The 26,380-nt window shown below is 38.2% G+C and overlaps 4 protein-coding genes and 1 long non-coding RNA gene across 6 annotated transcripts; 3 read left to right on the top strand and 2 right to left on the bottom strand.

The window, feature by feature from the left end:
* Positions 1 to 5,709: 5,709 nt before the first annotated feature.
* Positions 5,710 to 7,575, bottom strand: LOC136186264 (uncharacterized). Its single transcript, XR_010669713.1, has 3 exons — positions 6,821 to 7,575; positions 6,411 to 6,768; positions 5,710 to 6,334 (listed from the first exon to the last, which is right to left on the bottom strand). It is a non-coding gene; the product is annotated as an uncharacterized lncRNA (long non-coding RNA).
* On the top strand, positions 6,565 to 7,569 carry LOC136186257 (F-box/SPRY domain-containing protein 1-like). The gene is made up of 2 exons (XM_065973531.1): positions 6,565 to 7,230; positions 7,308 to 7,569. The coding sequence occupies exons 1-2, from the start codon at positions 6,658 to 6,660 to the stop codon at positions 7,494 to 7,496; spliced, it is 762 nt and encodes a 253-aa protein (XP_065829603.1). The 5' UTR covers positions 6,565 to 6,657; the 3' UTR covers positions 7,497 to 7,569.
* A 61-nt stretch (positions 7,576 to 7,636) lies between the features above and the next one.
* On the top strand, positions 7,637 to 8,999 carry LOC136186255 (9,11-endoperoxide prostaglandin H2 reductase-like). The gene has a single exon (XM_065973528.1). It carries the CDS (start codon positions 7,649 to 7,651, stop codon positions 8,708 to 8,710), a length of 1,062 nt encoding a protein of 353 aa, XP_065829600.1. The 5' UTR covers positions 7,637 to 7,648; the 3' UTR covers positions 8,711 to 8,999.
* LOC136186249 (coiled-coil domain-containing protein 146-like) lies at positions 8,826 to 14,340 on the bottom strand. 2 transcript variants are annotated; one of them, XM_065973520.1, is made up of 30 exons: positions 14,249 to 14,340; positions 13,907 to 14,193; positions 13,218 to 13,843; positions 13,076 to 13,158; positions 12,876 to 13,023; positions 12,763 to 12,824; positions 12,658 to 12,715; positions 12,540 to 12,605; positions 12,407 to 12,484; positions 12,320 to 12,352; positions 12,192 to 12,265; positions 12,082 to 12,139; positions 11,928 to 12,023; positions 11,803 to 11,876; positions 11,451 to 11,549; positions 11,310 to 11,397; positions 11,158 to 11,253; positions 10,973 to 11,098; positions 10,877 to 10,921; positions 10,735 to 10,823; positions 10,521 to 10,685; positions 10,347 to 10,467; positions 10,232 to 10,291; positions 10,135 to 10,178; positions 10,011 to 10,075; positions 9,881 to 9,951; positions 9,601 to 9,819; positions 9,407 to 9,544; positions 9,107 to 9,355; positions 8,826 to 9,048 (listed from the first exon to the last, which is right to left on the bottom strand). In XM_065973520.1, the coding sequence occupies exons 3-30, from the start codon at positions 13,377 to 13,379 to the stop codon at positions 8,845 to 8,847; spliced, it is 2,871 nt and encodes a 956-aa protein (XP_065829592.1). In that variant the 5' UTR covers positions 13,380 to 13,843; positions 13,907 to 14,193; positions 14,249 to 14,340; the 3' UTR covers positions 8,826 to 8,844. The 2 variants fall into 2 exon arrangements, with proteins under 2 accessions (XP_065829592.1, XP_065829593.1); XM_065973521.1 differs by lacking the exon at positions 14,249 to 14,340 and having other exon boundaries at positions 13,907 to 14,046; positions 14,102 to 14,187.
* On the top strand, positions 13,480 to 16,016 carry LOC136186256 (aldo-keto reductase Mvan_2161-like). Its single transcript, XM_065973530.1, has one exon. It carries the CDS (start codon positions 13,592 to 13,594, stop codon positions 14,513 to 14,515), a length of 924 nt encoding a protein of 307 aa, XP_065829602.1. The 5' UTR covers positions 13,480 to 13,591; the 3' UTR covers positions 14,516 to 16,016.
* The last annotated feature ends 10,364 nt before the right edge of the window (positions 16,017 to 26,380 follow it).

The raw sequence follows: 26,380 nt of genomic DNA, 5'->3' as shown, positions 1-26,380 counted from the left end.
TGGCCAACTGTTCTCTCCTGTAATAAATTACAGTGAAATTACAATAGAATGGCCAAATGTTCTCACCTGTAATAAATTACAGTGAAATTAGAAGGGACTGGCCAACTGTTCTCTCGTGTAGTAAATTACAGTGAAATTACAAGGGACTGGCCAACTTTTCTTTTCTGTAATACAATACAGGAAAATTACAAGGGACTGGCCAACTGTTCTCTCCTGTAATAAATTACAGTGAAATTACAAGGGAATGGCCAAATGTTATCACATGTAATAAAATACAGGAAAATTACAAGAGACTGGCCAACTGTTCACTAGTGTAATAAATTACAGTGAAATCACAAGGGACTGGCCAACTGTTCTCTCCTGTAATAAATTACAGGAAATTACAAGGGACTGGCCAACTGTTCTCTCCTGTAATAAATTACAGTGAAATTACAATGGAATGGCCAAATGTTCTCACCTGTAATAAATTACAGGAAATTACAAGGGACTGGCCAACTGTTCTCTCCTGTAATAAATTACAGTGAAATTACAATGGAATGGCCAAATGTTCTCACCTGTAATAAATTACAGGAAATTACAAGGGACTGGCCAACTGTTATCTAGTGTAATAAATTACAGTGAAATTAGAAGGGACTGGCCAACTGTTCTCTCGTGTAATAAATTAAAGTGAAATTACAAGGGACTGGCCAACTGTTCTCTCGTGTAATGAATTACAGTGAAATTACAAGGGACTGGCCAACTGTTCTCTCCTGTAATAAATTACAGGAAATTACAAGGGACTGGCCAACTGTTCTCTCCTGTAATAAATTACAGTGAAAATATAAGGGACTGGCCAACTGTTCTTTTCTGTAATACAATACAGGAAAATTACAAGGGACTGGCCAACTGTTCTCTCCTGTAATAAATTACAGTGAAATTACAAGGGAATGGCCAAATGTTCTCTCCTGTAATAAATTACAGGAAATTACTATGGACTGGCCAACTGTTCTCTCCTGTAATAAATTACAGGAAATTACAAGGGACTGGCCAACTGTTCTCTCCTGTAATAAATTACAGGAAAATTACAAAGGACTGGCCAAATGTTCCCTCCTGTAATAAATTACAGTGAAATTACAAGGGACATGCCAACTGTTCTTTTCTGTAATACAATACAGGAAAATTACAAGGGACTGGCCAACTGTTCTCTCCTGTAATAAATTACAGTGAAATTACAAGGGAATGGCCAAATGTTCTCTCCTGTAATAAATTACAGGAAATTACTATGGACTGGCCAACTGTTCTCTCCTGTAATAAATTACAGGAAATTACAAGGGACTGGCCAACTGTTCTCTCCTGTAATAAATTACAGGAAAATTACAAAGGACTGGCCAAATGTTCCCTCCTGTAATAAATTACAGTGAAATTACAAGGGACATGCCAACTGTTCTTTTCTGTAATACAATACAGGAAAATTACAAGGGACTGGCCAACTGTTCTCTCCTGTAATAAATTACAGTGAAATTACAAGGGAATGGCCAAATGTTCTCACCTGTAATAAATTAAAGGAAAATTACAAGGGACTGGCAAACTGTTCACTAGTGTTATAAATTACAGTGAAATTACAAGGGACTGGCCAACTGTTCTCTCCTGTAATAAATTACAGTGAAATTACAAGGAAATGGCCAAATGTTCTCACGTGTAATAAAATTACAAGGGACTGGCCAACTGCTCTCTCCTGTAATAAATTACAGTGAAATTACAAGGAAATGGCCAAATGTTCTCACCTGTAATAAATTACAGGAAAATTACAAGGGACTGGCCAACTGCTCTCTCCTGTAATAAATTACAGGAAAATTACAAGGGACTGGCCAACTGTTCTCTCCTGTAATAAATTACAGGAAATTACAAGAGACTGGCCAACTGTTCTCTCCTGTAATAAATTACAGGAAAAATACAAGGGACTGGCCAACTGTTCTTTTCTGTAATAAATTACAGTGAAATTACAAGGAAATGGCAAAATGCTCTCACCTGTAATAAATTACAGTGAAATTACAAGGGACTGGCCAACTGTTCTCTCCTGTAATAAATTACAGGAAATTACAAGGGACTGGCCAACTGTTCTGTCCTGTAATAAATTACAGGAAAATTACAAGGGACTGGCCAACTGTTCTTTTCTGTAATAAATTACAGTGAAATTACAAGGAAATGGCAAAATGTTCTCACCTGTAATAAATTACAGTGAAATTACAAGGGACTGGCCAACTGTTCTCTCCTGTAATAAATTACAGTGAAATTACAAGGGACTGGCCAACTGTTCTCTCCTGTAATAAATTACAGGAAATTACAAGGGACTGGCCAACTGTTCTGTCCTGTAATAAATTACAGGAAAATTACAAGGGACTGGCCAAATGCTCTCTCCTGTAATAAATTACAGTGAAATTACAAGGGGCTGGCCAACTGTTCTCTCCTGTAATAAATTACAGTGAAATTACAATGGAATGGCCAAATGTTCTCACCTGTAATAAATTACAGTGAAATTAATAGGACCTGGCCATCTGTTCTCTCCTGTAATAAATTACAGGAAATTACAAGGGACTGGCCAACTGTTCTCTCCTGTAATAAAATACAGTGAAATTACAAGGAAATGGCCAAATGTTCTCACCTGTAATAAATTACAGGAAAATTACAAGGGACTGGCCAACTGCTCTCTCCTGTAATAAATTACAGGAAAATTACAAGGGACTGGCCAACTGTTCTCTCCTGTAATAAATTACAGGAAATTACAAGAGACTGGCCAACTGTTCTCTCCTGTAATAAATTACAGGAAAAATACAAGGGACTGGCCAACTGTTCTTTTCTGTAATAAATTACAGTGAAATTACAAGGAAATGGCAAAATGCTCTCACCTGTAATAAATTACAGTGAAATTACAAGGGACTGGCCAACTGTTCTCTCCTGTAATAAATTACAGGAAATTACAAGGGACTGGCCAACTGTTCTGTCCTGTAATAAATTACAGGAAAATTACAAGGGACTGGCCAACTGTTCTTTTCTGTAATAAATTACAGTGAAATTACAAGGAAATGGCAAAATGTTCTCACCTGTAATAAATTACAGTGAAATTACAAGGGACAGGCCAACTGTTCTCTCCTGTAATAAATTACAGTGAAATTACAAGGGACTGGCCAACTGTTCTCTCCTGTAATAAATTACAGGAAATTACAAGGGACTGGCCAACTGTTCTGTCCTGTAATAAATTACAGGAAAATTACAAGGGACTGGCCAAATGCTCTCTCCTGTAATAAATTACAGTGAAATTACAAGGGGCTGGCCAACTGTTCTCTTCTGTAATAAATTACAGGAAAATTACAAGGGACTGGCCAACTGTTAACTAGTGTAATAAATTACAGTGAAATTACAAGGGACTGGCCAACTGTTCTCTCCTGTAATAAATTACAGAAAAATTACAAGGGACTGGCCAACTGTTCTCTCCTGTAATGAATTACAGAAAAATTACAAGGGACTGGCCAACTGTTCTTTCCTGTAATAAATTACAGTGAAATTACAAGGGACTGGCCAACTGTTCTTTCCTGTAATAAATTACAGTCAAATTACAACGGACTGGCCAATTGTTCTTTCCTGTAATAAATTACAGAAAAATTCCAAGGGACTGGCCAACTGTTCTTTCCTGTAATAAATTACAGGAAAATTACAAAGGACTGGCCAACTGTTCTCTCCTGTAAGAGGAAAATTACAAGAGACTGCCCAACTGTTCTCTCCTGTAATAAATTATAGCGAAATTACAGGGACTGGCCAACTGTTCTTTCCTGTAATAAATTACAGTGAAATTACAAGGGACTGGCCAACTGTTCTTTCCTGTAATAAATTACAGTCAAATTACAACGGACTGGCCAATTGTTCTTTCCTGTAATAAATTACAGAAAAATTCCAAGGGACTGGCCAACTGTTCTTTCCTGTAATAAATTACAGGAAAATTACAAAGGACTGGCCAACTGTTCTCTCCTGTAAGAGGAAAATTACAAGAGACTGGCCAACTGTTCTCTCCTGTAATAAATTATAGCGAAATTACAAGGGACTGGCCAACTGTTCTCTCCTGTAATGAATTACAGAAAAATTACAAGGGACTGGCCAACTGTTCTTTCCTGTAATAAATTACAGTTAAATTACAAGGGACTGGCCAACTGTTCTTTCCTGTAATAAATTACAGTCAAATTACAACGGACTGGCCAATTGTTCTTTCCTGTAATAAATTACAGAAAAATTACAAAGGACTGGCCAACTGTTCTCTCCTGTAAGAGGAAAATTACAAGAGACTGCCCAACTGTTCTCTCCTGTAATAAATTATAGCGAAATTACAGGGACTGGCCAACTGTTCTTTCCTGTAATAAATTACAGTGAAATTACAAGGGACTGGCCAACTGTTCTGTCCTGTAATAAATTACAGGAAAATTACAAGGGACTGGCCAAATGCTCTCTCCTGTAATAAATTACAGTGAAATTACAAGGGGCTGGCCAACTGTTCTCTTCTGTAATAAATTACAGGAAAATTACAAGGGACTGGCCAACTGTTAACTAGTGTAATAAATTACAGTGAAATTACAAGGGACTGGCCAACTGTTCTCTCCTGTAATAAATTACAGAAAAATTACAAGGGACTGGCCAACTGTTCTCTCCTGTAATGAATTACAGAAAAATTACAAGGGACTGGCCAACTGTTCTTTCCTGTAATAAATTACAGTGAAATTACAAGGGACTGGCCAACTGTTCTTTCCTGTAATAAATTACAGTCAAATTACAACGGACTGGCCAATTGTTCTTTCCTGTAATAAATTACAGAAAAATTCCAAGGGACTGGCCAACTGTTCTTTCCTGTAATAAATTACAGGAAAATTACAAAGGACTGGCCAACTGTTCTCTCCTGTAAGAGGAAAATTACAAGAGACTGCCCAACTGTTCTCTCCTGTAATAAATTATAGCGAAATTACAGGGACTGGCCAACTGTTCTTTCCTGTAATAAATTACAGTGAAATTACAAGGGACTGGCCAACTGTTCTTTCCTGTAATAAATTACAGTCAAATTACAACGGACTGGCCAATTGTTCTTTCCTGTAATAAATTACAGAAAAATTCCAAGGGACTGGCCAACTGTTCTTTCCTGTAATAAATTACAGGAAAATTACAAAGGACTGGCCAACTGTTCTCTCCTGTAAGAGGAAAATTACAAGAGACTGGCCAACTGTTCTCTCCTGTAATAAATTATAGCGAAATTACAAGGGACTGGCCAACTGTTCTCTCCTGTAATGAATTACAGAAAAATTACAAGGGACTGGCCAACTGTTCTTTCCTGTAATAAATTACAGTTAAATTACAAGGGACTGGCCAACTGTTCTTTCCTGTAATAAATTACAGTCAAATTACAACGGACTGGCCAATTGTTCTTTCCTGTAATAAATTACAGAAAAATTCCAAGGGACTGGCCAACTGTTCTTTCCTGTAATAAATTACAGGAAAATTACAAAGGACTGGCCAACTGTTCTCTCCTGTAAGAGGAAAATTACAAGAGACTGGCCAACTGTTCTCTAGTGTAATAAATTACAGTGAAATTACAAGGGACTGGTCAACTGTTCTCTCCTGTAATAAATTACAGAAAAATTACAATGGAGTGGCCAACTGTTCTCTAGTGTAATAAATTACAGTGAAATTTCGCTCATTTCAGCGAGTCACAATGCTGAGCTCCTTAGCGTCGCTTCAACTGCTGCAGCGACGGACACAACGCCATCTCCCAGGCCCGCCCGTATAGAATTAAATGATGAAGAGCGATCAGAAGCCCGACAGACACGGGCACATATCCCTTACATATTTCTTATGTCAGTTTTCACCACTTTGCCCAAGCTCCGGAACAACAAACTGAACGCCGCAAACGGTAAGTGCACATCGGCACGACCTTGAAAAAACCGAAAGGTAAGCGCATTGTCACAACGGGTGTACCGAAAAACATGACACCATCCGTTCTGACCGCAGCATTCCAAACTTCTGTGACGTCACATCCTGTTTCACGAATAGACCCAAATTTCTCCGAAACGAAAAGAGAAGGACCTTAACAAATACCCAGGTGCACAACTACAATGTATCGGACACCTGAGGGACCCAGTCGCGAGAGCCTACTACCCACCACTTTTCCGGTACGCCCGTTAGTAATTTTTTACATCCCGAAAACTATGTCTCGGTACTCAGGTACCGAGACAAAAATAGAAACAGCTCTTTTCGTACGTTTCAAATTCGTGCCTCTTCTCAATTGAAATGCATGTTTGACTTTGGCTTGGGTAAGGATGACCTTGTTAAAAGTAGAAGAAATAAATGCGTTACGTATACAGTATGCAAAATTTCTTTTCATAATTAATTAATTAGACCTGCTTGCTTGAAAACACCGTCGTTGTGAGCAAATGAAACCTTTACGTCTGAGACATGAAATAAAATCGTTCGTGAGCTATTTGTCTCTTCCTATTTCTAATGTCCTCCCCCCAGCCTCCCCCAGTTACTTTTGTCACGCTGTCACGCCGTCACGCCTGCGCAAGGAACGTAGCGAGATCACGTGCACTGACGACCATCTCGTCGTCGCGACAGAGCGCGTCTAAAAGCGTGAATTCCCAGCTTAGGATGGCAGATCAAATCAGTGAGCACGAAGACGCTCTCATCGAGCTCTTCCTCTGCCTCGATCTCGCCGATCTGGCCGTCTGTAGTCGCGTGTGCCGTCGATGGCACGCCTTGCTAAGCAACGGGAATTCCTCCATATGGGAAAACCAATTCTACGTACTCGTACCCGAAAAGATGCAGAAGAGCGAGCTACTAGAAGCTCTTCCGAGCTACCAAGCGAAAGTGCAAGCCTACTGCTTCGCTTGGAATCCGAACGATTGCTCGAAGAACATATCGATCAAAGACGACGGCTTCACGTTCCATCGTCGTCCCGTGCCCCAATCGACGGACGCGGCGCGCACGCGCAAAGGCTTCACGTCGGGACGCCACTGCTGGGAGGTGTGGTGGGAAAAGCCGTTCGGATCGCACGCGCTCGTCGGCGTCGCGACGCAAAACGCGCCGCTCCAGCAGCGCGGCTATATTAGCCTCGTGGGCATGAATCGCTACTCGTGGGGCTGGAATTTGTCCGATAATAAATTGTGGCACGGCGGCAAGACGGTCGGCAGCTATCCGCGCAATTTGGCCATCACGTGTCAGGTGACAGGAAACGCGGTCTAAAAAAGTCCTCATGTCAATCAGTCGAGTGCATGGCGCGTCGTCTTCTCTATTTTTAGAAGGGAGAACGAGTGCGCGCCGTATTGGACATGGATAGGGGGACGTTGTCGTTTGAAAAAGGAGACCGATTTCTTGGCGTTGCTTTTGCGGACTTGCCAACAGATGCGCCGCTTTATCCCATCGTCTCGTCCGTGTACGGCGAAACAGAAGTCTGCTTGATATATAAAGGATGTCCTCTCGACGGGTAGTTCTTGTAAAGAATTGTTTTTTTTAAATGTACTGTAAGATCTAAAGAAAATACAAGCAGTTCTTTTTTCGGTACGTGTCAAATTCATACCTCTTCTGAATTTGTGTATTCTCACGTGGTGTGTCGCTCGTGACCTATATACTTACAGAGACGATGAGCTTGCTTTCCTTTAGCTGGTGCATGCTTGTCGTCGTCGTCGTCGTCGTCGTCGTCGTAGGTGGATTCGACGATCAAACGGTTCTTCTCCAAAATGCAGCGGACAAAAACGTCTCAATGCCCGTCATAGGAATCGGAACGGGCGGCTACGCGTCCAATAACACCTCTCCGCACGGAGAATACTGGAACGACAGCGTAGCTGAGATAGCGATCAGCAATTGGCTCAAACTCGGCGGAAGACGCATCGACACGGCGAACAGCTATAACGACCAAGTCGGCATCGGAAAAGCGATTAGGGAGAGCGGAATACCTCGTGAAAAGATATTCATTACGTCAAAAGTCGGACCTGGCCAGGGCAGCAACAGAAGCATTCCTAGTGGAGCGCTCGGCTACAACGACACTCTTACGCAAATGGACTACACTTTGAGTAGTCTCAATGTGACTTACGTTGATTTGCTGCTGGTGCATTGGCCTTATGATCCAACTCATCCTCCGACGACAGATCCGCTCTGTCGAGGAAATACGTCGCAAGAAATGAAGGCTTGTCGTCAGTCGACGTGGAAGGCAATGCAGCTGCTGTTTCAAAGGAACAAGACGCGAGCGATTGGAGTGTCGAATTTCGAGATAAAACATCTTCAGGATATCCTGGACATGGGAGAAGCGATACCGTCGGTGAATCAGTGCGAATTTCACCCGTACTTTCACGAATTTGATTTAGTCGATTTTTGCAAGAAACACAAGATCGTTTTCAACGGTTACGCGCCGCTTGGTACTCCCGACTGGGCTCCGTGGAGCCACAAGTGGAACTCGAGCATTGGCGATCTTCCACTTGTGAAGTCGATAGCGGCGGCCCATCAGAAGAGTTCCGCTCAGGTGTTGCTGCGCTATTCACTGCAGCAAGACGTCGTCGTTAATCCTCGTTCGTGGAACAACGATCACATGAAGGAAAATCTGAACGTGCTTGACTTCAAATTGACAGACGAGGAAATGAAAATGCTCAACAACATACCTCGTCCAAAGAATTCCAAAGTGTGTCCTGATCCTGCGAAGTATCCGTAGATTTCAAAAACGATTTCTGTAAAAACATAAAGCAAATAATTGGCAGATTTTGACCGCTATTCGACTAATTGATAGGCAACTTCAATGATCGATCGCTGCCTGGGAACAGATAAGATTTCAAAGTAATGTAAAATTTAAATTTCGAGCGGTTGTTGAACTGGTTTTCGTATGTGACGTATGTTTGCACCAGGTTCAGAGGGTTTGAACGGAGCTCGCGCTCCGTACGGCTTTGGCAAGGGCAATTCGCCTTCGGCGTCGGGCAGATACGCATTCGGACGCGGTTCGGCCGTCGTGTAAACTCCGGCCGAAATCTCGTATTGCTCCGCTTCGTCCTCGTTCTATGAAAAACAACACGCGTCGTAGGAAATTTAAACATATATCCTCCTCCTTTTTGACCTCTCTTCTCATTTCCATTTCCTTCTGTTTTCGATGTTCGACGACTTCAATTTTTTTCCATTCAAAGTGAATTTCGTCCGACGGCGCCTGACCTTGTTCCATGCGCAGGTAGCATTGTTCAAGTGTCGTTTCCCTTTCGCGCACACCATGCTGCAATTTCAACGCGTTCGCCTGGTGCATGGACAATTCGGACACGATTGCCATCATCTTTCGCGTCGTGTCTTTGATTTTCGCCTGAAACTCGTTGACCTATAGATAAAAAACGTAAGAAAAAAAAGACACTGTTTTTCAACTTCCTACTTTCTTTGCCACAGCCAGTGTATCGGCTTTTCCCAAGTCCGCCTTCTTCTTCGCTCGTTCGCACAGTCGCTGGACTTCTTCCAATACAAGTTCTTTTTCCAGCAATTGCTCCTCCTTGTCTGCCAACCGAATCTCCGTCTAACCGTACGTAGACTGTATAAAGACCAAGCTCTTTCGTGACGCATTTTTATTACTAATTCCAATTTCTTGCTCAACGCTTCCGGTGTAGAATCGTCACCAGCCAATAAACGCACTCGATCGCCCGTCGGCGATTCGAGCTGCTTTTCCAAGTCTTTGATTCGATCTCGACACTGTTCGAGTTGAATCTGAACGGTCACGAGTTCGTCTTCAATGTTGCGTTTATTCGGTACGGCCTTTCGTAGACCGTCAACGTCTCGCTTGGCATCGCTCGCCTATACACGAAGGCACATAGCGGGAATGACTCAAGGGAAAAAGGTGCTTCTATTTCAATACCTCCATTCTAAGAAAACGAACTTCTTCGTCTTTTGTCTGCATGTCCATGTCTCCATTTCGCAAGACAGATTCTGTTTGGAAGCGGACGAAGATGTATATACATTTTTTTCAGCTGTGAGACTCTCTTTACCCTGCACGTTTAGTCGTTCGTAAAAGATGCAGACCTCTTCATTGCGTTCAATCAGTTGAACGCCTCTACAACAAAGAGAGACGCTAGCGTGCTTTCACACATTCTGAAGACTAGCTGAACGCACCTTTCGTTTCTCTCTTGAACGCACTGCTCAAATCGTTTTCGAAGCTGCCGCCGAAGCAAATAAGCCACCACTAAGTAGGAAAAGCATCACGTCTTACCTGCACCATCTGCTCTTCCGCCATGTTGACGACATTGTTTAGATGCTCCAAATTTTTTAACTAAATTTTGTCAAAATCAGAAGGTTTATCAACGCAGAATCTATAATAATCGTACCTGCTGCTCGGATCGAGCTTGATATTCAACCAGGAGGCGTTGCTGCTTTAGAAGTTCATTCCTTATACTGTCCCTCACCATCACGCTTTGAGTAAGTTTCAGGTGAGATTTCTGCAGGAGTCTGCAGTGCAAAGAAATCATATATGCGAATAGTTGCTTCTTGCGCTTTTTTGCCTGTCTTTTGTGGCTATGCTTGCTTGGAGAATTTCGACCTCGTTCTGCAAAATTTTAATCTTTTCTCTCATTTCGGCGGCCTTCTGAGTTGTCGTTTGTATGTAGGCGACGCATTTGTTTCTTTCTCCTTTTAAGACGTCGTACATTTGCGCGTATTCTCTGAGGCTGAGGAAACGCTTATAAATGGCCAGATAAAAGTAAATCATTATTATACCGGATTTGCAACTCCTTGTTTTTCTTCTGACTTTCCTCGATGACGTTATTCTTCGTGACAATATCATCCAGAATAGTCCGCAAACGAGTCTTAAGAGTCTCCAATAAAACGCACCCACAAAACATCACAGGTAAACGCTTACCTCGATTCGATGCATTTCCCTTGACTTTTGATCTCTCTCAATCGTCTATATACTACATCTCACACGTTTTCTAACAGGATTTCTCATCGAGTCTACCCGTAGCGTTATCATTCGATTGCCCTCTCGTATAAGCTCTCTAAGCTCTTTCAGATATTCGCTCAGGTAACGCTCGTTAGCAACGGCGTCTTCCAGCCTTTTCTTCTGATCCTCAGATAATTGGTCCTACAAACGGCAAATCTTTGATGTGATGCGAACACGTGCACAACGAATTTTGCCAAAACCATTATTGCAGCGTGCTTCCTCGCTCTGTCGACTTCAAGTCCGACCTGAGACTGCCTATCGACAAATGAACCGGTCAACTTCGTGGCGGCTTCAACCTTCAAAGAAACAGAGTTCACGTCCGACTAAATACAATGAAAATTTTCATCTGTACTTCGTGCGATAGTCTCTCGTGAACGCTTTTTAATTGATTTAGACTCTCCTGTGCATGTTTTAGTTGCAATTCGGCTCGCTTTGTGTGTCTAAGAAATGTATAGTACATTTTTAGATACGTTCCTCTCCCCTGTTGCTTTACTTGAGCTCGACGTCCCTCTCCCTAACTTTCCTCGCGTGCGTTTCGTGTTGGAGCTTGTATTCAACCAAAGCGTGCTGGAAATTGAGATCGAGAGTGGCTCTACGCAGAAAAAACCGGCATGCCGAGCGCACGCGTCATCTTTAGCTGAAACACTCAAAAAAACGTGCGTTTGCACTACGTGCACACCTTACTACGTGCAGTTCCCTCCCAAAACACATAGACACAAAGAAAACAGAACGGTAAACACAAACGAAAACACCAATACAACAACAACGACAAACAATAAAAAGCGCGCGAGAAGACGAAAAGCGGCGCAGGCACGGCGGACCCACAACTTTTCATCTCAACATACCTGTCTCCTAAAGCTGCGTCGGCGCGCTCTTTTGCCATGCGATAGTCTTTCTCAAGAAGCTGGAGCTCTCTTTGCTAGAGATGACGGCTTCAGTACCATGCCAACCGCGTCGACGGTGAACTTACCTTCGATTCTACGATTCGTCTCTCCTGATCAACCGATGCATTCATATCGTCGACGTTTGAAGCGAGACTGACTTTTTTCTGCTCAAGTTTGGACATCTATGAAGTATGTTACAGTAGACCCGACTACGGAAGCGTCATAAAGGGGCCCCCGTACCTCTCCTGCAAGTTGTTTGCTCAAGTCAGCAAGTTGTTGCTTCTTCTGATCCATTTCTCTGATCGCTTGCAGTTTTTATTCTGCACTGGTTTGCCAATACAAGAGCTTACTTTAGCGCTTTTCTCAGACTGTCCAACTGTTTCGAAGTAGTCCCTACGACGCTCGATTCCTTAACCAGGTCATCCTTAACCCAAGTCAATTAACATGGATTTCAATGACAAATCTCTTTTTTGTAAACCTTTAGACCCGCTTGCTTGAAAACACCGTCGTTCTAAGCAAATGAAACCGTTACGACTGAGACATGAATAAAATTGTGTCGTCTTACCGCCTCGTGAGCTATTAGTTCACTGTGTCTCTGCCTATTTCTAATGTCCTCCCCCAGTTGCTTTGCTTCTTGAGTCCTCTGCAATCATCACCTCAAAATCTACGGGTTTTTTGTTTTGTAAGAGGGCTAGAACCTGAGCTATTTCCGATTTTAAGTCCTCTGTCGCTTTATTTAGATCTTTCAATTGTTTCTCAAGATCCTGCGAGGTTATATATTCTAATTAATCAATTAAATATTACCACGCGATTCACCTCCGGTTTCACTGTCCTGTCATATTCCCTCTGCATTTCGTTCTTATCTTCTTCGAGCCTAAAAAGAAATTCAATCATCGACCAACTTCGAAATCGTCCACTAACAGATAAAGATCATATAGCAATTTTTCGTGTCTCTCCTCAGACTGCGCCAATTCGTTGACTCGCTATAGCAACGCAAATCAACAAAAGGGCCCAAAAAATCAACAATCCCCAACCGTGAGCAACTCCTGTCTCAATTTCGTCACATCGGTCTGATCGCCTTCGGTGAACTTGTCCGCTTTCTCGAGAACGCTCTCCTGTTGCGCCACCTCCTGCGTGAACATCTTCGCCTTGTGAATCAACGTCGTCTCGTTGTCGCGACTCCTAAAAACGGGCGGCGAATCGATCGTCGTTATTGAGTACTCGCGTTACGAACTCCTTCAGCGCTTCGTAGAGTTCCATGTATTTCGCTTTGAGTCTCGCCGCTCGGTCGCCGCCTATCGCGCCTTCTTGAAGGAGCTGGACGATACGCGAGATCGATTTTCTTATTTTTCTTTCGCAGTTCGATGCTTTCGTACTGTTTCGAGTATTCGAAATGCTTCGCTAGCGCTCGAACCGCCCTCGGCGCTCGTTTCGTCTTTTCGAGCCGAGCGGGATCCCGCTCGCGGAGGTATGGCCGAAAGGACTGTTTCTTCGTCCACGCGCGCTTCCATAGAGCTGTCCGTCGCTTCGGATTCCATCGTTTTTTGACTTCGCCTCTTGTCGGCAAGGCTGTTGCTAAGGCTGGCGTTAGTGTCCGGATAATCGAAATCCTACGTACGAGCATCCCGGATAAGCACAGGACGATGTTGTCTTCTCTATCTCTGATGTTGTCGTCACTCTCTCTGCTTTGCATATCGCCCTCTTTAACCCGACGGTGCTTCTTCAAAATGCAGCGCGAGAAAACGTCGCTATGCCTCTCATCGGACTCGGAACGGGCGGCTACGCTCCCAATAACAGCTTTCCCCACGGAGAGTACTGGAACGACAGCGTAGCCGAAATTGCGGTCAGCGCTTGGCTGAAGCTCGGCGGAAGACGCATCGACGCGGCGTTTAGTTACCACGATCAAGTGGGCGTGGGAAAAGCGATTAGGGAGAGCGGAATACCTCGCGAACAGATCTTCATTACGTCAAAAGTGGGACCAGGAGGCGTTTGCGGTGGCGCACTAGGATACAACGACACTTTAGACCAGATGAAAGACGTGCTGAGTAGTCTTAATGTGACTTACGTTGATTTGCTACTGATACATTGGCCTTACGTCGATGTTCGTTGGCCCTATTCTCGGAATCATCCGTCGACGGATTCGCTCTGTCAAGGGCATACGCCACAGGCTTGCCGTCAGTCGACTTGGAAGGCCATGCAGCTCCTCTTCAGACAGAACAAAACGCGAGCAATTGGAATTTCAAATTTCGAGGCTAAACACATTCAGGATATCTTGGACATGGGAGAGATGATACCGTCGGTGAATCAGTGCGAATTCCATCCGTATTTTCACGAATTAGATCTCGTTGAGTTCTGCAAGAAACACAAGATCGTTTTCAACGGTTACGCGTCGATTGGTACTCCTGACTGGGGTCCGTGGAGTCGCAATTGGAACTCGAGCATCAGTGATCTTCCGCTAGTGAAGTCCATAGCGGAGGCTCACAAGAAGAGTCCCGTTCAGGTGTTGCTGCGATATTCACTTCAACACGAGATAGCGCTGCCTTTTGAGAATTTTCTGCCCGGAGCGGTAGACCTCAAAAAGAGACGAATAGCGGGGCACGTCGCATACAGCAAGCAGATCCTACGTACATCAACTTGCTTCTCCCACGTCTTATGGCTGCGCTTCAGATTCTGAACGAAAGTTATAAAGCCAACGGCTTCAGACGTTGACGCCCCTTCAATTGTCTGCTGCTCTAATTCAGCGCGAGACTGAAAAGAAACAAACGTTTTCCGCGAATCGTTTCTGATGGCATCAATCACTGTACTTTTGCTACTGTCGAGTGGAAATCTTGCATTGAGCTGCCTAATTTCTGACCGTACTTGGCGAGAATGTCCTTGTGCCACGAATCGTATTTCATGTTGACATTTTCTTGTACCTATTGTTCACGAAAGGAATTATGTCTGTGTAGGCTCCAACGTTCTCGTTGCCCTCACTCTCTCGTAGCTGATCACAACCGGACCAAATCGCTTGTCCTTTTCAGCAGTGTCAAAGGTCGTTCTCGATTTCCTTACACTTTGGACGAGATTCTGCCAGCGAGCCAAATTTTCGCCCAGCTTGTCGTAAACGTGACTTGCTTGCATGTCCCACAGACTTTGGTACTGCAACCAAACCTATAAAAGCAGGGCTTTCGTCAGCGTACGTGTCAAGCAAATTAGAGTAACTGCTATTGCGCCATTGTCTAACGTGAACTACATCTGCATTCTACACCACGAATTGAGAAAGGTGGAAGATGAATTTTGCACGAAGCGAACTTAATTAACTTCTCCTTACCTTGACGTAGTTGCCAACTTTGTCCACAATCACTGTATCAAGAGCTTTTTCCATGCACTGAACGACCTTGGGGCGACGAGCCAGCCGCTTTCGGTACGTCTCATCCTCTTCTGAATATTCGCGACCAAGACCAACTTGATAGCGTGAGCTCTGGATGCGCGGGAGCAAGCAGATGACGTTCATCCACGTTTGGAATTGCCCTTGCAATTGGTACTGAGCGTGTTCGACGGGCGGATCGACGTAGAGAACCTGATTTTTGATATGAATCTGGTGATTGATCGTCTACAAAGAAATGACTTCAGAACAAACCCTTAATTTGATTTTTTAAGTGCCGGCGCCGCGCGGAAGGCTATGCCAGACACGAGCGTGACGTTCTGTCTTTAGGTACGTCCCAGTGGGCAATGACATGGTGAACCAAGCTTTCCACAGGGACGGCCTCATAATACCTCTGCACAGTGGTGTGACCGCGAACGTGTTGTGCTACTCTCTAAGTCATGCTCAGGGTTCTGCCGAGAATTTTTTCAGTGTGGGAAGAAGGTCTGTAAGGATAGATATAATACGCAATTTTAAAATGGTCCTAGACATTTTGCCTCGGACGATTCACAAAAGTGTCTTGGACAATTTTTTAAATTCTCTTGGACCATTATAAAAATTGTCAACGTCAAAAGGGGTCTGAACGTTCGAACAAGTTCGAACGTTGAGCCTAAATATTAAAATGAGAGCCTAATCTTTGATTCTAATGGCCTTAATATTAAATTGAGGGCCTAATCTTTAATTCTTAAGGCCTAAATATTAAATTGAGGGCTTAATCTTTAATTCTTAGGGCCTTAATATTAAATTGAGGGCCTAATCTTTAATTCTTAGAGCCTTAATATTAAATTGAGGGCCTAATCTTTAATTCTTAGGGCCTAAATATTAAATTGAGGGCCTAATCTTTAATTCTTAGTCCCTAAATGTTAAATTGAGAGCCTAATCTTTGATTCTAAGGGCCTTAATATTAAATTGAGGGCCTAATCTTTAATTCTTAGGCCCTTAATATTAAATCGAGGGCCTAATCCTTAATTCTTAGTGCCTAAATATTAAATAGAGAGCCTAATCTTTGATTCTAAGGGCCTTAATATTAAATTGAGGGCCTAATCTTTAATTCTATGGGCCAAAATATTAAATTGAGGGCCTAATCTTTATTTCATAGTGCCAAAATATTAAATTGAGGGCCTAATCTTTATTTCTTATTGCCTAAATATTAAATTGAGGGCCTAATCTTTAATTCTTTAGGCCTAAATATTAAATTGAGGGCCTAATCTTTAATTCTTAGTGACTAAGTATTAAATTGAGGGCCTAATCTTTAATTCTTGGGGCCTTAATATTAAATTGAGGGCCTAATCTTTAAGTCTTAGAGCCTGAATATTAAATTGAGCGCCTAATCTTTAATTCTTATGGCCTTAATATTAAATTGAGGGCCTAATCTTTAATTCTCAGTGCCTAAATATTAAATTGAGAGCATAATCTTTGATTCTAAAGGCCTTAATACTAAATTGAGGGCCTAATCTTTAATTCTTTTGGCCTAAATATTAAATTGAGGGCCTAATCTTTAATTCTTAGGGCCTTAATATTAAATTGAAGGCCTAATCTTTAATTCTTAGTGCCTAAATATTAAATAGAGAACCTAATCTTTGATTCTAAGGGCCTTAATATTAAATTGAGGGCCTAATCTTTAATTCTTAGGGCCTTAATATTAAATTGAGGGCCTAATCTTTAATTCTTAGGGCCTAAATATTAAATTGAGGGCCTAATCTTTAATTCATAGGGCTTTAATATTAAATTGAGGGCCTAATCTTTAATTCTTAGAGCCTTAATATTAAATTGAGGGCCTGATCTTTAATTCTCTGGGCCTAAATATTAAATTGAAGGCCTAATCTTTAATTCTTAGGGCCTAAATATTAAATTGAGGGCCTAATCTTTTATTCTTAGTGACTAAGTATTAAATTGAGGGCCTAATCTTTATTTCTTGGGGCCTAAATATTAAATTGAGGGCCTAATCTTTATTTCTTAGTGCCTAAATATTAAATTGAGGGCCTAATCTTTAATTCTTAGTGCCTAATTATTAAATTGAAGGCCTAATCTTTGATTCTCTGGGCCTAAAATATTAAATTGAGGGCCTAATCTTTAATTCTTAGGGCCTAAATATTAAATTGAGGGTCTAATCTTTGATTCTTAATGCATTAATATTAAATTGAGGGCCTAATCTTTAATTCTTAGGGCCTTAATATTAAATTGAGGGCCTAATCTTTAATTCTTAGGGCCTAAATATTAAATTGAGGGCCTAATCTTTAATTCATAGGGCTTTAATATTAAATTGATGGCCTAATCTTTAATTCTTAGAGCCTTAATATTAAATTGAGGGCCTGATCTTTAATTCTCTGGGCCTAAATATTAAATTGAGGGCCTAATCTTTAATTCTTAGTCGCTAAATGTTAAATTGAGAGCCTAATCTTTGATTCTAAGAGCCTTAATATTAAATAGAGAGCCTAATCTTTGATACTAAAGGCCTTAATATTAAATTGAGGGCCTAATCTTTAATTCTATGGGCCATAATATTAAATTGAGGGCCTAATCTTTATTTCATAGTGCCTAAATATTAAATTGAGGGCCCAATCTTTAATTCTTAGTGACTAAGTATTAAATTGAGGGCCTAATCTTTATTTCTTAGTGCCTAAATATTAAATTGAGGGCCTAATCTTTATTTCTTAGTGCCTAAATATTAATAAAATTGAGGGCCTAATCTTTAATTACTAGTGACTAAATATTAAATTGAGGGCCTAATCTTTAATTCTTAGGGTCTTAATATTAAATTGAGGGCCTAATCTTTAATTCTTAGTGCCTAAATATTAAATAGAGAGCCTAATCTTTGATTCTAAGGGCCTAATATTAAATTGAGGGCCTAATCTTTAATGCTTTGGGCCTAAATATTAAATTGAGGGTCTAATCTTTGATTCTTAATGCATTAATATTAAATTGAGTGCCTAATCTTTAATTCTTAGGGCCTTAATATTAAATTGAGGGCCTAATCTTTAATTCTTAGGGCCTAAATATTAAATTGAGGGCCTAATCTTTAATTCTTAAGGCCTAAATATTAAATTGAGGGCCTAATCTTTAATTCTTAGGGCCTTAATATTAAATTGAGGGCCTAATCTTTAATTCTTAGTGCCTAAATATTAAATAGAGAGCCATATCTTTGATTCTAAGGGCCTTAATATTAAATTGAGAGCCTAATCTTTAATTCTATGGGCCAAAATATTAAATTGAGGGCCTAATCTTTAATTCTTAGTGCCTAAATATTAAATTGAGCGCCCAATCTTTAATTCTTAGTGACTAAATATTAAATTGAGGGCCTAATCTTTTATTCTTAGTGACTAAGTATTAAATTGAGGGCCTAATCTTTAATTCTTGGGGCCTAAATATTAAATTGAGGGCCTAATCTTTGATTCTCTTGGCCTAAAATATTAAATTGAGGGCCTAATCTTTGATTCTCTTGGCCTAAAATATTAAATTGAGGGCCTAATCTTTAATTCTTATGGCCTAAATATTAAATTGAGGGTTTAATCTTTGATTCTTAATGCATTAATATTAAATTGAGGGCCTAATCTTTAATTCTTAGGGCCTTAATATTAAATTGAGGGCCTAATCTTTAATTCTTAGGGCCTAAATATTAAATAGAGGGCCTAATCTTTAATTCATAGGGCTTTAATATTAAATTGAGGGCCTAATCTTTAATTCTTAGAGCCTTAATATTAAATTGAGGGCCTGATCTTTAATTCTCTGGGCCTAAATATTAAATTGAGGGCCTAATCTTTAATTCTTAGTCGCTAAATTTTAAATTGAGAGCCCAATCTTTGATTCTAAGAGCCTTAATATTAAATAGAGAGCCTAATCTTTGATACTAAAGGCCTTAATATTAAATTGAGGGCCTAATCTTTAATTCTATGGGCCATAATATTAAATTGAGGGCCTAATCTTTATTTCATAGTGCCTAAATATTAAATTGAGGGCCTAATCTTTAATTCTTAGTGACTAAGTATTAAATTGAGGGCCTAATCTTTAATTCTTGGGGCCTTAATATTAAATTGAGGGCCTAATCTTTAAGTCTTAGAGCCTAAATATTAAATTGAGCGCCTAATCTTTAATTCTTATGGCCTTAATATTAAATTGAGGGTTTAATCTTTAATTCTCAGTGCCTAAATATTAAATTGAGAGCATAATCTTTGATTCTAAAGGCCTTAATACTAAATTGAGGGCCTAATCTTTAATTCTTTTGGCCTAAATATTAAATTGAGGGCCTAATCTTTATTTCATAGTGCCAAAATATTAAATTGAGGGCCTAATCTTTATTTCTTATTGCCTAAATATTAAATTGAGGGCCTAATCTTTAATTCTTTAGGCCTAAATATTAAATTGAGGGCCTAATCTTTAATTCTTAGTGACTAAGTATTAAATTGAGGGCCTAATCTTTAATTCTTGGGGCCTTAATATTAAATTGAGGGCCTAATCTTTAAGTCTTAGAGCCTGAATATTAAATTGAGCGGCTAATCTTTAATTCTTATGGCCTTAATATTAAATTGAGGGCCTAATCTTTAATTCTCAGTGCCTAAATATTAAATTGAGAGCATAATCTTTGATTCTAAAGGCCTTAATACTAAATTGAGGGCCTAATCTTTAATTCTTTTGGCCTAAATATTAAATTGAGGGCCTAATCTTTAATTCTTAGGGCCTTAATATTAAATTGAAGGCCTAATCTTTAATTCTTAGTGCCTAAATATTAAATAGAGAACCTAATCTTTGATTCTAAGGGCCTTAATATTAAATTGAGGGCCTAATCTTTAATTCTTAGGGCCTTAATATTAAATTGAGGGCCTAATCTTTAATTCTTAGGGCCTAAATATTAAATTGAGGGCCTAATCTTTAATTCATAGGGCTTTAATATTAAATTGAGGGCCTAATCTTTAATTCTTAGAGCCTTAATATTAAATTGAGGGCCTGATCTTTAATTCTCTGGGCCTAAATATTAAATTGAAGGCCTAATCTTTAATTCTTAGTCGCTAAATGTTAAATTGAGAGCCTAATCTTTGATTCTAAGAGCCTTAATATTAAATAGAGAGCCTAATCTTTGATACTAAAGGCCTTAATATTAAATTGAGGGCCTAATCTTTAATTCTATGGGCCATAATATTAAATTGAGGGCCTAATCTTTATTTCATATTGCCTAAATATTAAATTGAGGGCCTAATCTTTAATTCTTAGTGACTAAGTATTAAATTGAGGGCCTAATCTTTATTTCTTAGTGCCTAAATATTAAATTGAGGGCCTAATCTTTATTTCTTAGTGCCTAAATATTAATAAAATTGAGGGCCTAATCCTTAATTATTAGTGACTAAATATTAAATTGAGGGCCTAATCTTTAATTCTTAGGGTCTTAATATTAAATTGAGGGCCTAATCTTTAATTCTTAGTGCCTAAATATTAAATAGAGAGCCTAATCTTTGATTCTAAGGGCCTAATATTAAATTGAGGGCCTAATCTTTACTTCTTTGGGCCTAAATATTAAATTGAGGGTCTAATCTTTGTATCTTAATGCATTAATATTAAATTGAGTGCCTAATCTTTAATTCTTAGGGCCTTAATATTAAATTGAGGGCCTAATCTTTAATTCTTAGGGCCTAAATATTAAATTGAGGGCCTAATCTTTAATTCATAGGGCTTTAATATTAAATTGAGGGCCTAATCTTTAATTCTTAGTGCCTAAATATTAAATAGAGAGCCTAATCTTTTATTCTAAGGGCCTTAATATTAAATTGAGGGCCTAATCTTTAATTCTATGGGCCAAAATATTAAATTGAGGGCCTAATCTTTAATTCTTAGTGCCTAAATATTAAATTGAGGGCCCAATCTTTAATTCTTAGTGACTAAATATTAAATTGAGGGCCTAATCTTTAATTCTTAGGGCCTTAATATTAAATTGAGGGCCTAATCTTTAATTCTTAGTGCCTAAATATTAAATAGAGAGCCTTATCTTTGATTCTAAGGGCCTTAATATTAAATTGAGGGCCTAATCTTTAATTCTATGGGCCAAAATATTAAATTGAGGGCCTAATCTTTAATTCTTAGGGCCTAAATATTAAATTGAGGGCCTAATCTTTTATTCTTAGTGACTAAGTATTAAATTGAGGGCCTAATCTTTATTTCTTGGGGCCTAAATATTAAATTGAGGGCCTAATCTTTATTTCTTAGTGCCTAAATATTAAATTGAGGGCCTAATCTTTAATTCTTAGTGCCTAATTATTAAATTGAAGGCCTAATCTTTGATTCTCTTGGCCTAAAATATTAAATTGAGGGCCTAATCTTTAATTCTTATGGCCTTAATATTAAATTGAGGGCCTAATCTTTAATTCTCAGTGCCTAAATATTAAATTGAGAGCATAATCTTTGATTCTAAAGGCCTTAATACTAAATTGAGGGCCTAATCTTTAATTCTTTTGGCCTAAATATTAAATTGAGGGCCTAATCTTTAATTCTTAGGGCCTTAATATTAAATTGAAGGCCTAATCTTTAATTCTTAGTGCCTAAATATTAAATAGAGAACCTAATCTTTGATTCTAAGGGCCTTAATATTAAATTGAGGGCCTAATCTTTAATTATTTGGGCCTAAATATTAAATTGAGGGCCTAATCTTTATTTCTTAGCGCCTAAATATTAAATTGTGGGCCTAATCTTTAATTCTTAGTGACTAAGTACTAAATTGAGGGTCTAATCTTTGATTCTTAGAACTTACATATTAAATTGAGGGCCTAATCTTTAATTCTTAGGGCTTAAATATTAAATTGAGGGCCTAATCTTTAATTCTTAGAGCCTTAATATTAAATTGAGGGCCTGATCTTTAATTCTCTGGGCCTAAATATTAAATTGAAGGCCTAATCTTTAATTCTTAGTCGCTAAATGTTAAACTGAGAGCCTAATCTTTGATTCTAAGGGCCTTAATATTAAATAGAGAGCCTAATCTTTGATTCTAAGGGCCTTAATATTAAATAGAGAGCCTAATCTTTGATTCTAAGGGCCTTAATATTAAATTGAGGGCCTGATCTTTAATTCTCTGGGCCTAAATATTAAATTGAAGGCCTAATCTTTAATTCTTAGTCGCTAAATGTTAAATTGAGAGCCTAATCTTTGATTCTAAGGGCCTTAATATTAAATAGAGAGCCTAATCTTTGATTCTAAGGGCCTTAATATTAAATAGAGAGCCTAATCTTTGATTCTAAGGGCCTTAATATTAAATTGAGGGCCTAATCTTTAATTCTATGGGCCAAAATATTAAATTGAGGGCCTAATCTTTATTTCATAGTACCTTAATATTAAATTGAGGGCCTAATCTTTTATTCTTAGTGACTAAGTATTAAATTGAGGGCCTAATCTTTAATTCTTGGGGCCTAAATATTAAATTGAGGGCCTAATCTTTATTTCTTAGTGCCTAAATATTAAATTGAGGGCCTAATCTTTAATTCTTAGTGCCTAATTATTAAATTGAAGGCCTAATCTTTGATTCTCTGGGCCTAAAATATTAAATTGAGGGCCTAATCTTTAATTCTTAGGGCCTAAATATTAAATTAAGGGTCTAATCTTTGATTCTTAATGCATTAATATTAAATTGAGGGCCTAATCTTTAATTCTTAGGGCCTTAATATTAAATTGAGGGCCTAATCTTTAATTCTTAGGGCCTAAATATTAAATTGAGGGCCTAATCTTTAATTCATAGGGCTTTAATATTAAATTGATGGCCTAATCTTTAATTCTCAGAGCCTTAATATTAAATTGAGGGCCTGATCTTTAATTCTCTGGGCCTAAATATTAAATTGAGGGCCTAATCTTTAATTCTTAGTCGCTAAATGTTAAATTGAGAGCCTAATCTTTGATTCTAAGAGCCTTAATATTAAATAGAGAGCCTAATCTTTGATACTAAAGGCCTTAATATTAAAATGAGGGCCTAATCTTTAATTCTATGGGCCATAATATTAAATTGAGGGCCTAATCTTTATTTCATAGTGCCTAAATATTAAATTGAGGGCCTAATCTTTAATTCTTAGTGACTAAGTATTAAATTGAGGGCCTAATCTTTATTTCTTAGTGCCTAAATATTAAATTGAGGGCCTAATCTTTATTTCTTAGTGCCTAAATATTAATAAAATTGAGGGCCTAATCTTTAATTACTAGTGACTAAATATTAAATTGAGGGCCTAATCTTTAATTCTTAGGGTCTTAATATTAAATTGAGGGCCTAATCTTTAATTCTTAGTGCCTAAATATTAAATAGAGAGCCTAATCTTTGATTCTAAGGGCCTAATATTAAATTGAGGGCCTAATCTTTAATGCTTTGGGCCTAAATATTAAATTGAGGGTCTAATCTTTGATTCTTAATGCATTAATATTAAATTGAGTGCCTAATCTTTAATTCTTAGGGCCTTAATATTAAATTGAGGGCCTAATCTTTAATTCTTAGGGCCTAAATATTAAATTGAGGGCCTAATCTTTAATTCTTAAGGCCTAAATATTAAATTGAGGGCCTAATCTTTAATTCTTAGGGCCTTAATATTAAATTGAGGGCCTAATCTTTAATTCTTAGTGCCTAAATATTAAATAGAGAGCCATATCTTTGATTCTAAGGGCCTTAATATTAAATTGAGAGCCTAATCTTTAATTCTATGGGCCAAAATATTAAATTGAGGGCCTAATCTTTAATTCTTAGTGCCTAAATATTAAATTGAGCGCCCAATCTTTAATTCTTAGTGACTAAATATTAAATTGAGGGCCTAATCTTTTATTCTTAGTGACTAAGTATTAAATTGAGGGCCTAATCTTTAATTCTTGGGGCCTAAATATTAAATTGAGGGCCTAATCTTTGATTCTCTTGGCCTAAAATATTAAATTGAGGGCCTAATCTTTGATTCTCTTGGCCTAAAATATTAAATTGAGGGCCTAATCTTTAATTCTTAGGGCCTAAATATTAAATTGAGGGTTTAATCTTTGATTCTTAATGCATTAATATTAAATTGAGGGCCTAATCTTTAATTCTTAGGGCCTTAATATTAAATTGAGGGCCTAATCTTTAATTCTTAGGGCCTAAATATTAAATAGAGGGCCTAATCTTTAATTCATAGGGCTTTAATATTAAATTGAGGGCCTAATCTTTAATTCTTAGAGCCTTAATATTAAATTGAGGGCCTGATCTTTAATTCTCTGGGCCTAAATATTAAATTGAGGGCCTAATCTTTAATTCTTAGTCGCTAAATTTTAAATTGAGAGCCCAATCTTTGATTCTAAGAGCCTTAATATTAAATAGAGAGCCTAATCTTTGATACTAAAGGCCTTAATATTAAATTGAGGGCCTAATCTTTAATTCTATGGGCCATAATATTAAATTGAGGGCCTAATCTTTATTTCATAGTGCCTAAATATTAAATTGAGGGCCTAATCTTTAATTCTTAGTGACTAAGTATTAAATTGAGGGCCTACTCTTTAATTCTTGGGGCCTTAATATTAAATTGAGGGCCTAATCTTTAAGTCTTAGAGCCTAAATATTAAATTGAGCGCCTAATCTTTAATTCTTATGGCCTTAATATTAAATTGAGGGTTTAATCTTTAATTCTCAGTGCCTAAATATTAAATTGAGAGCATAATCTTTGATTCTAAAGGCCTTAATACTAAATTGAGGGCCTAATCTTTAATTATTTTGGCCTAAATATTAAATTGAGGGCCTAATCTTTAATTCTTAGGGCCTTAATATTAAATTGAAGGCCTAATCTTTAATTCTTAGTGCCTAAATATTAAATAGAGAACCTAATCTTTATTCTAAGGGCCTTAATATTAAATTGAGGGCCTAATCTTTAATTATTTGGGCCTAAATATTAAATTGAGGGCCTAATCTTTAATTCTTAGTCGCTAAATGTTAAATTGAGAGCCTAATCTTTGATTCTAAGAGCCTTAATATTAAATAGAGAGCCTAATCTTTGATACTAAAGGCCTTAATATTAAATTGAGGGCCTAATCTTTAATTCTATGGGCCATAATATTAAATTGAGGGCCTAATCTTTATTTCATAGTGCCTAAATATTAAATTGAGGGCCTAATCTTTAATTCTTAGTGACTAAGTATTAAATTGAGGGCCTAATCTTTATTTCTTAGTGCCTAAATATTAAATTGAGGGCCTAATCTTTATTTCTTAGTGCCTAAATATTAATAAAATTGAGGGCCTAATCTTTAATTACTAGTGACTAAATATTAAATTGAGGGCCTAATCTTTAATTCTTAGGGTCTTAATATTAAATTGAGGGCCTAATCTTTAATTCTTAGTGCCTAAATATTAAATAGAGAGCCTAATCTTTGATTCTAAGGGCCTAATATTAAATTGAGGGCCTAATCTTTAATGCTTTGGGCCTAAATATTAAATTGAGGGTCTAATCTTTGATTCTTAATGCATTAATATTAAATTGAGTGCCTAATCTTTAATTCTTAGGGCCTTAATATTAAATTGAGGGCCTAATCTTTAATTCTTAGGGCCTAAATATTAAATTGAGGGCCTAATCTTTAATTCTTAAGGCCTAAATATTAAATTGAGGGCCTAATCTTTAATTCTTAGGGCCTTAATATTAAATTGAGGGCCTAATCTTTAATTCTTAGTGCCTAAATATTAAATAGAGAGCCATATCTTTGATTCTAAGGGCCTTAATATTAAATTGAGAGCCTAATCTTTAATTCTATGGGCCAAAATATTAAATTGAGGGCCTAATCTTTAATTCTTAGTGCCTAAATATTAAATTGAGCGCCCAATCTTTAATTCTTAGTGACTAAATATTAAATTGAGGGCCTAATCTTTTATTCTTAGTGACTAAGTATTAAATTGAGGGCCTAATCTTTAATTCTTGGGGCCTAAATATTAAATTGAGGGCCTAATCTTTGATTCTCTTGGCCTAAAATATTAAATTGAGGGCCTAATCTTTGATTCTCTTGGCCTAAAATATTAAATTGAGGGCCTAATCTTTAATTCTTAGGGCCTAAATATTAAATTGAGGGTTTAATCTTTGATTCTTAATGCATTAATATTAAATTGAGGGCCTAATCTTTAATTCTTAGGGCCTTAATATTAAATTGAGGGCCTAATCTTTAATTCTTAGGGCCTAAATATTA

The sequence above is a fragment of the Oscarella lobularis genome, chromosome 4 (assembly GCF_947507565.1).
Source record: "Oscarella lobularis chromosome 4, ooOscLobu1.1, whole genome shotgun sequence".
NCBI classification, from domain to species: Eukaryota; Metazoa; Porifera; class Homoscleromorpha; order Homosclerophorida; family Oscarellidae; genus Oscarella; species Oscarella lobularis.
This window is presented reverse-complemented; position numbering and strand designations above follow the sequence as displayed.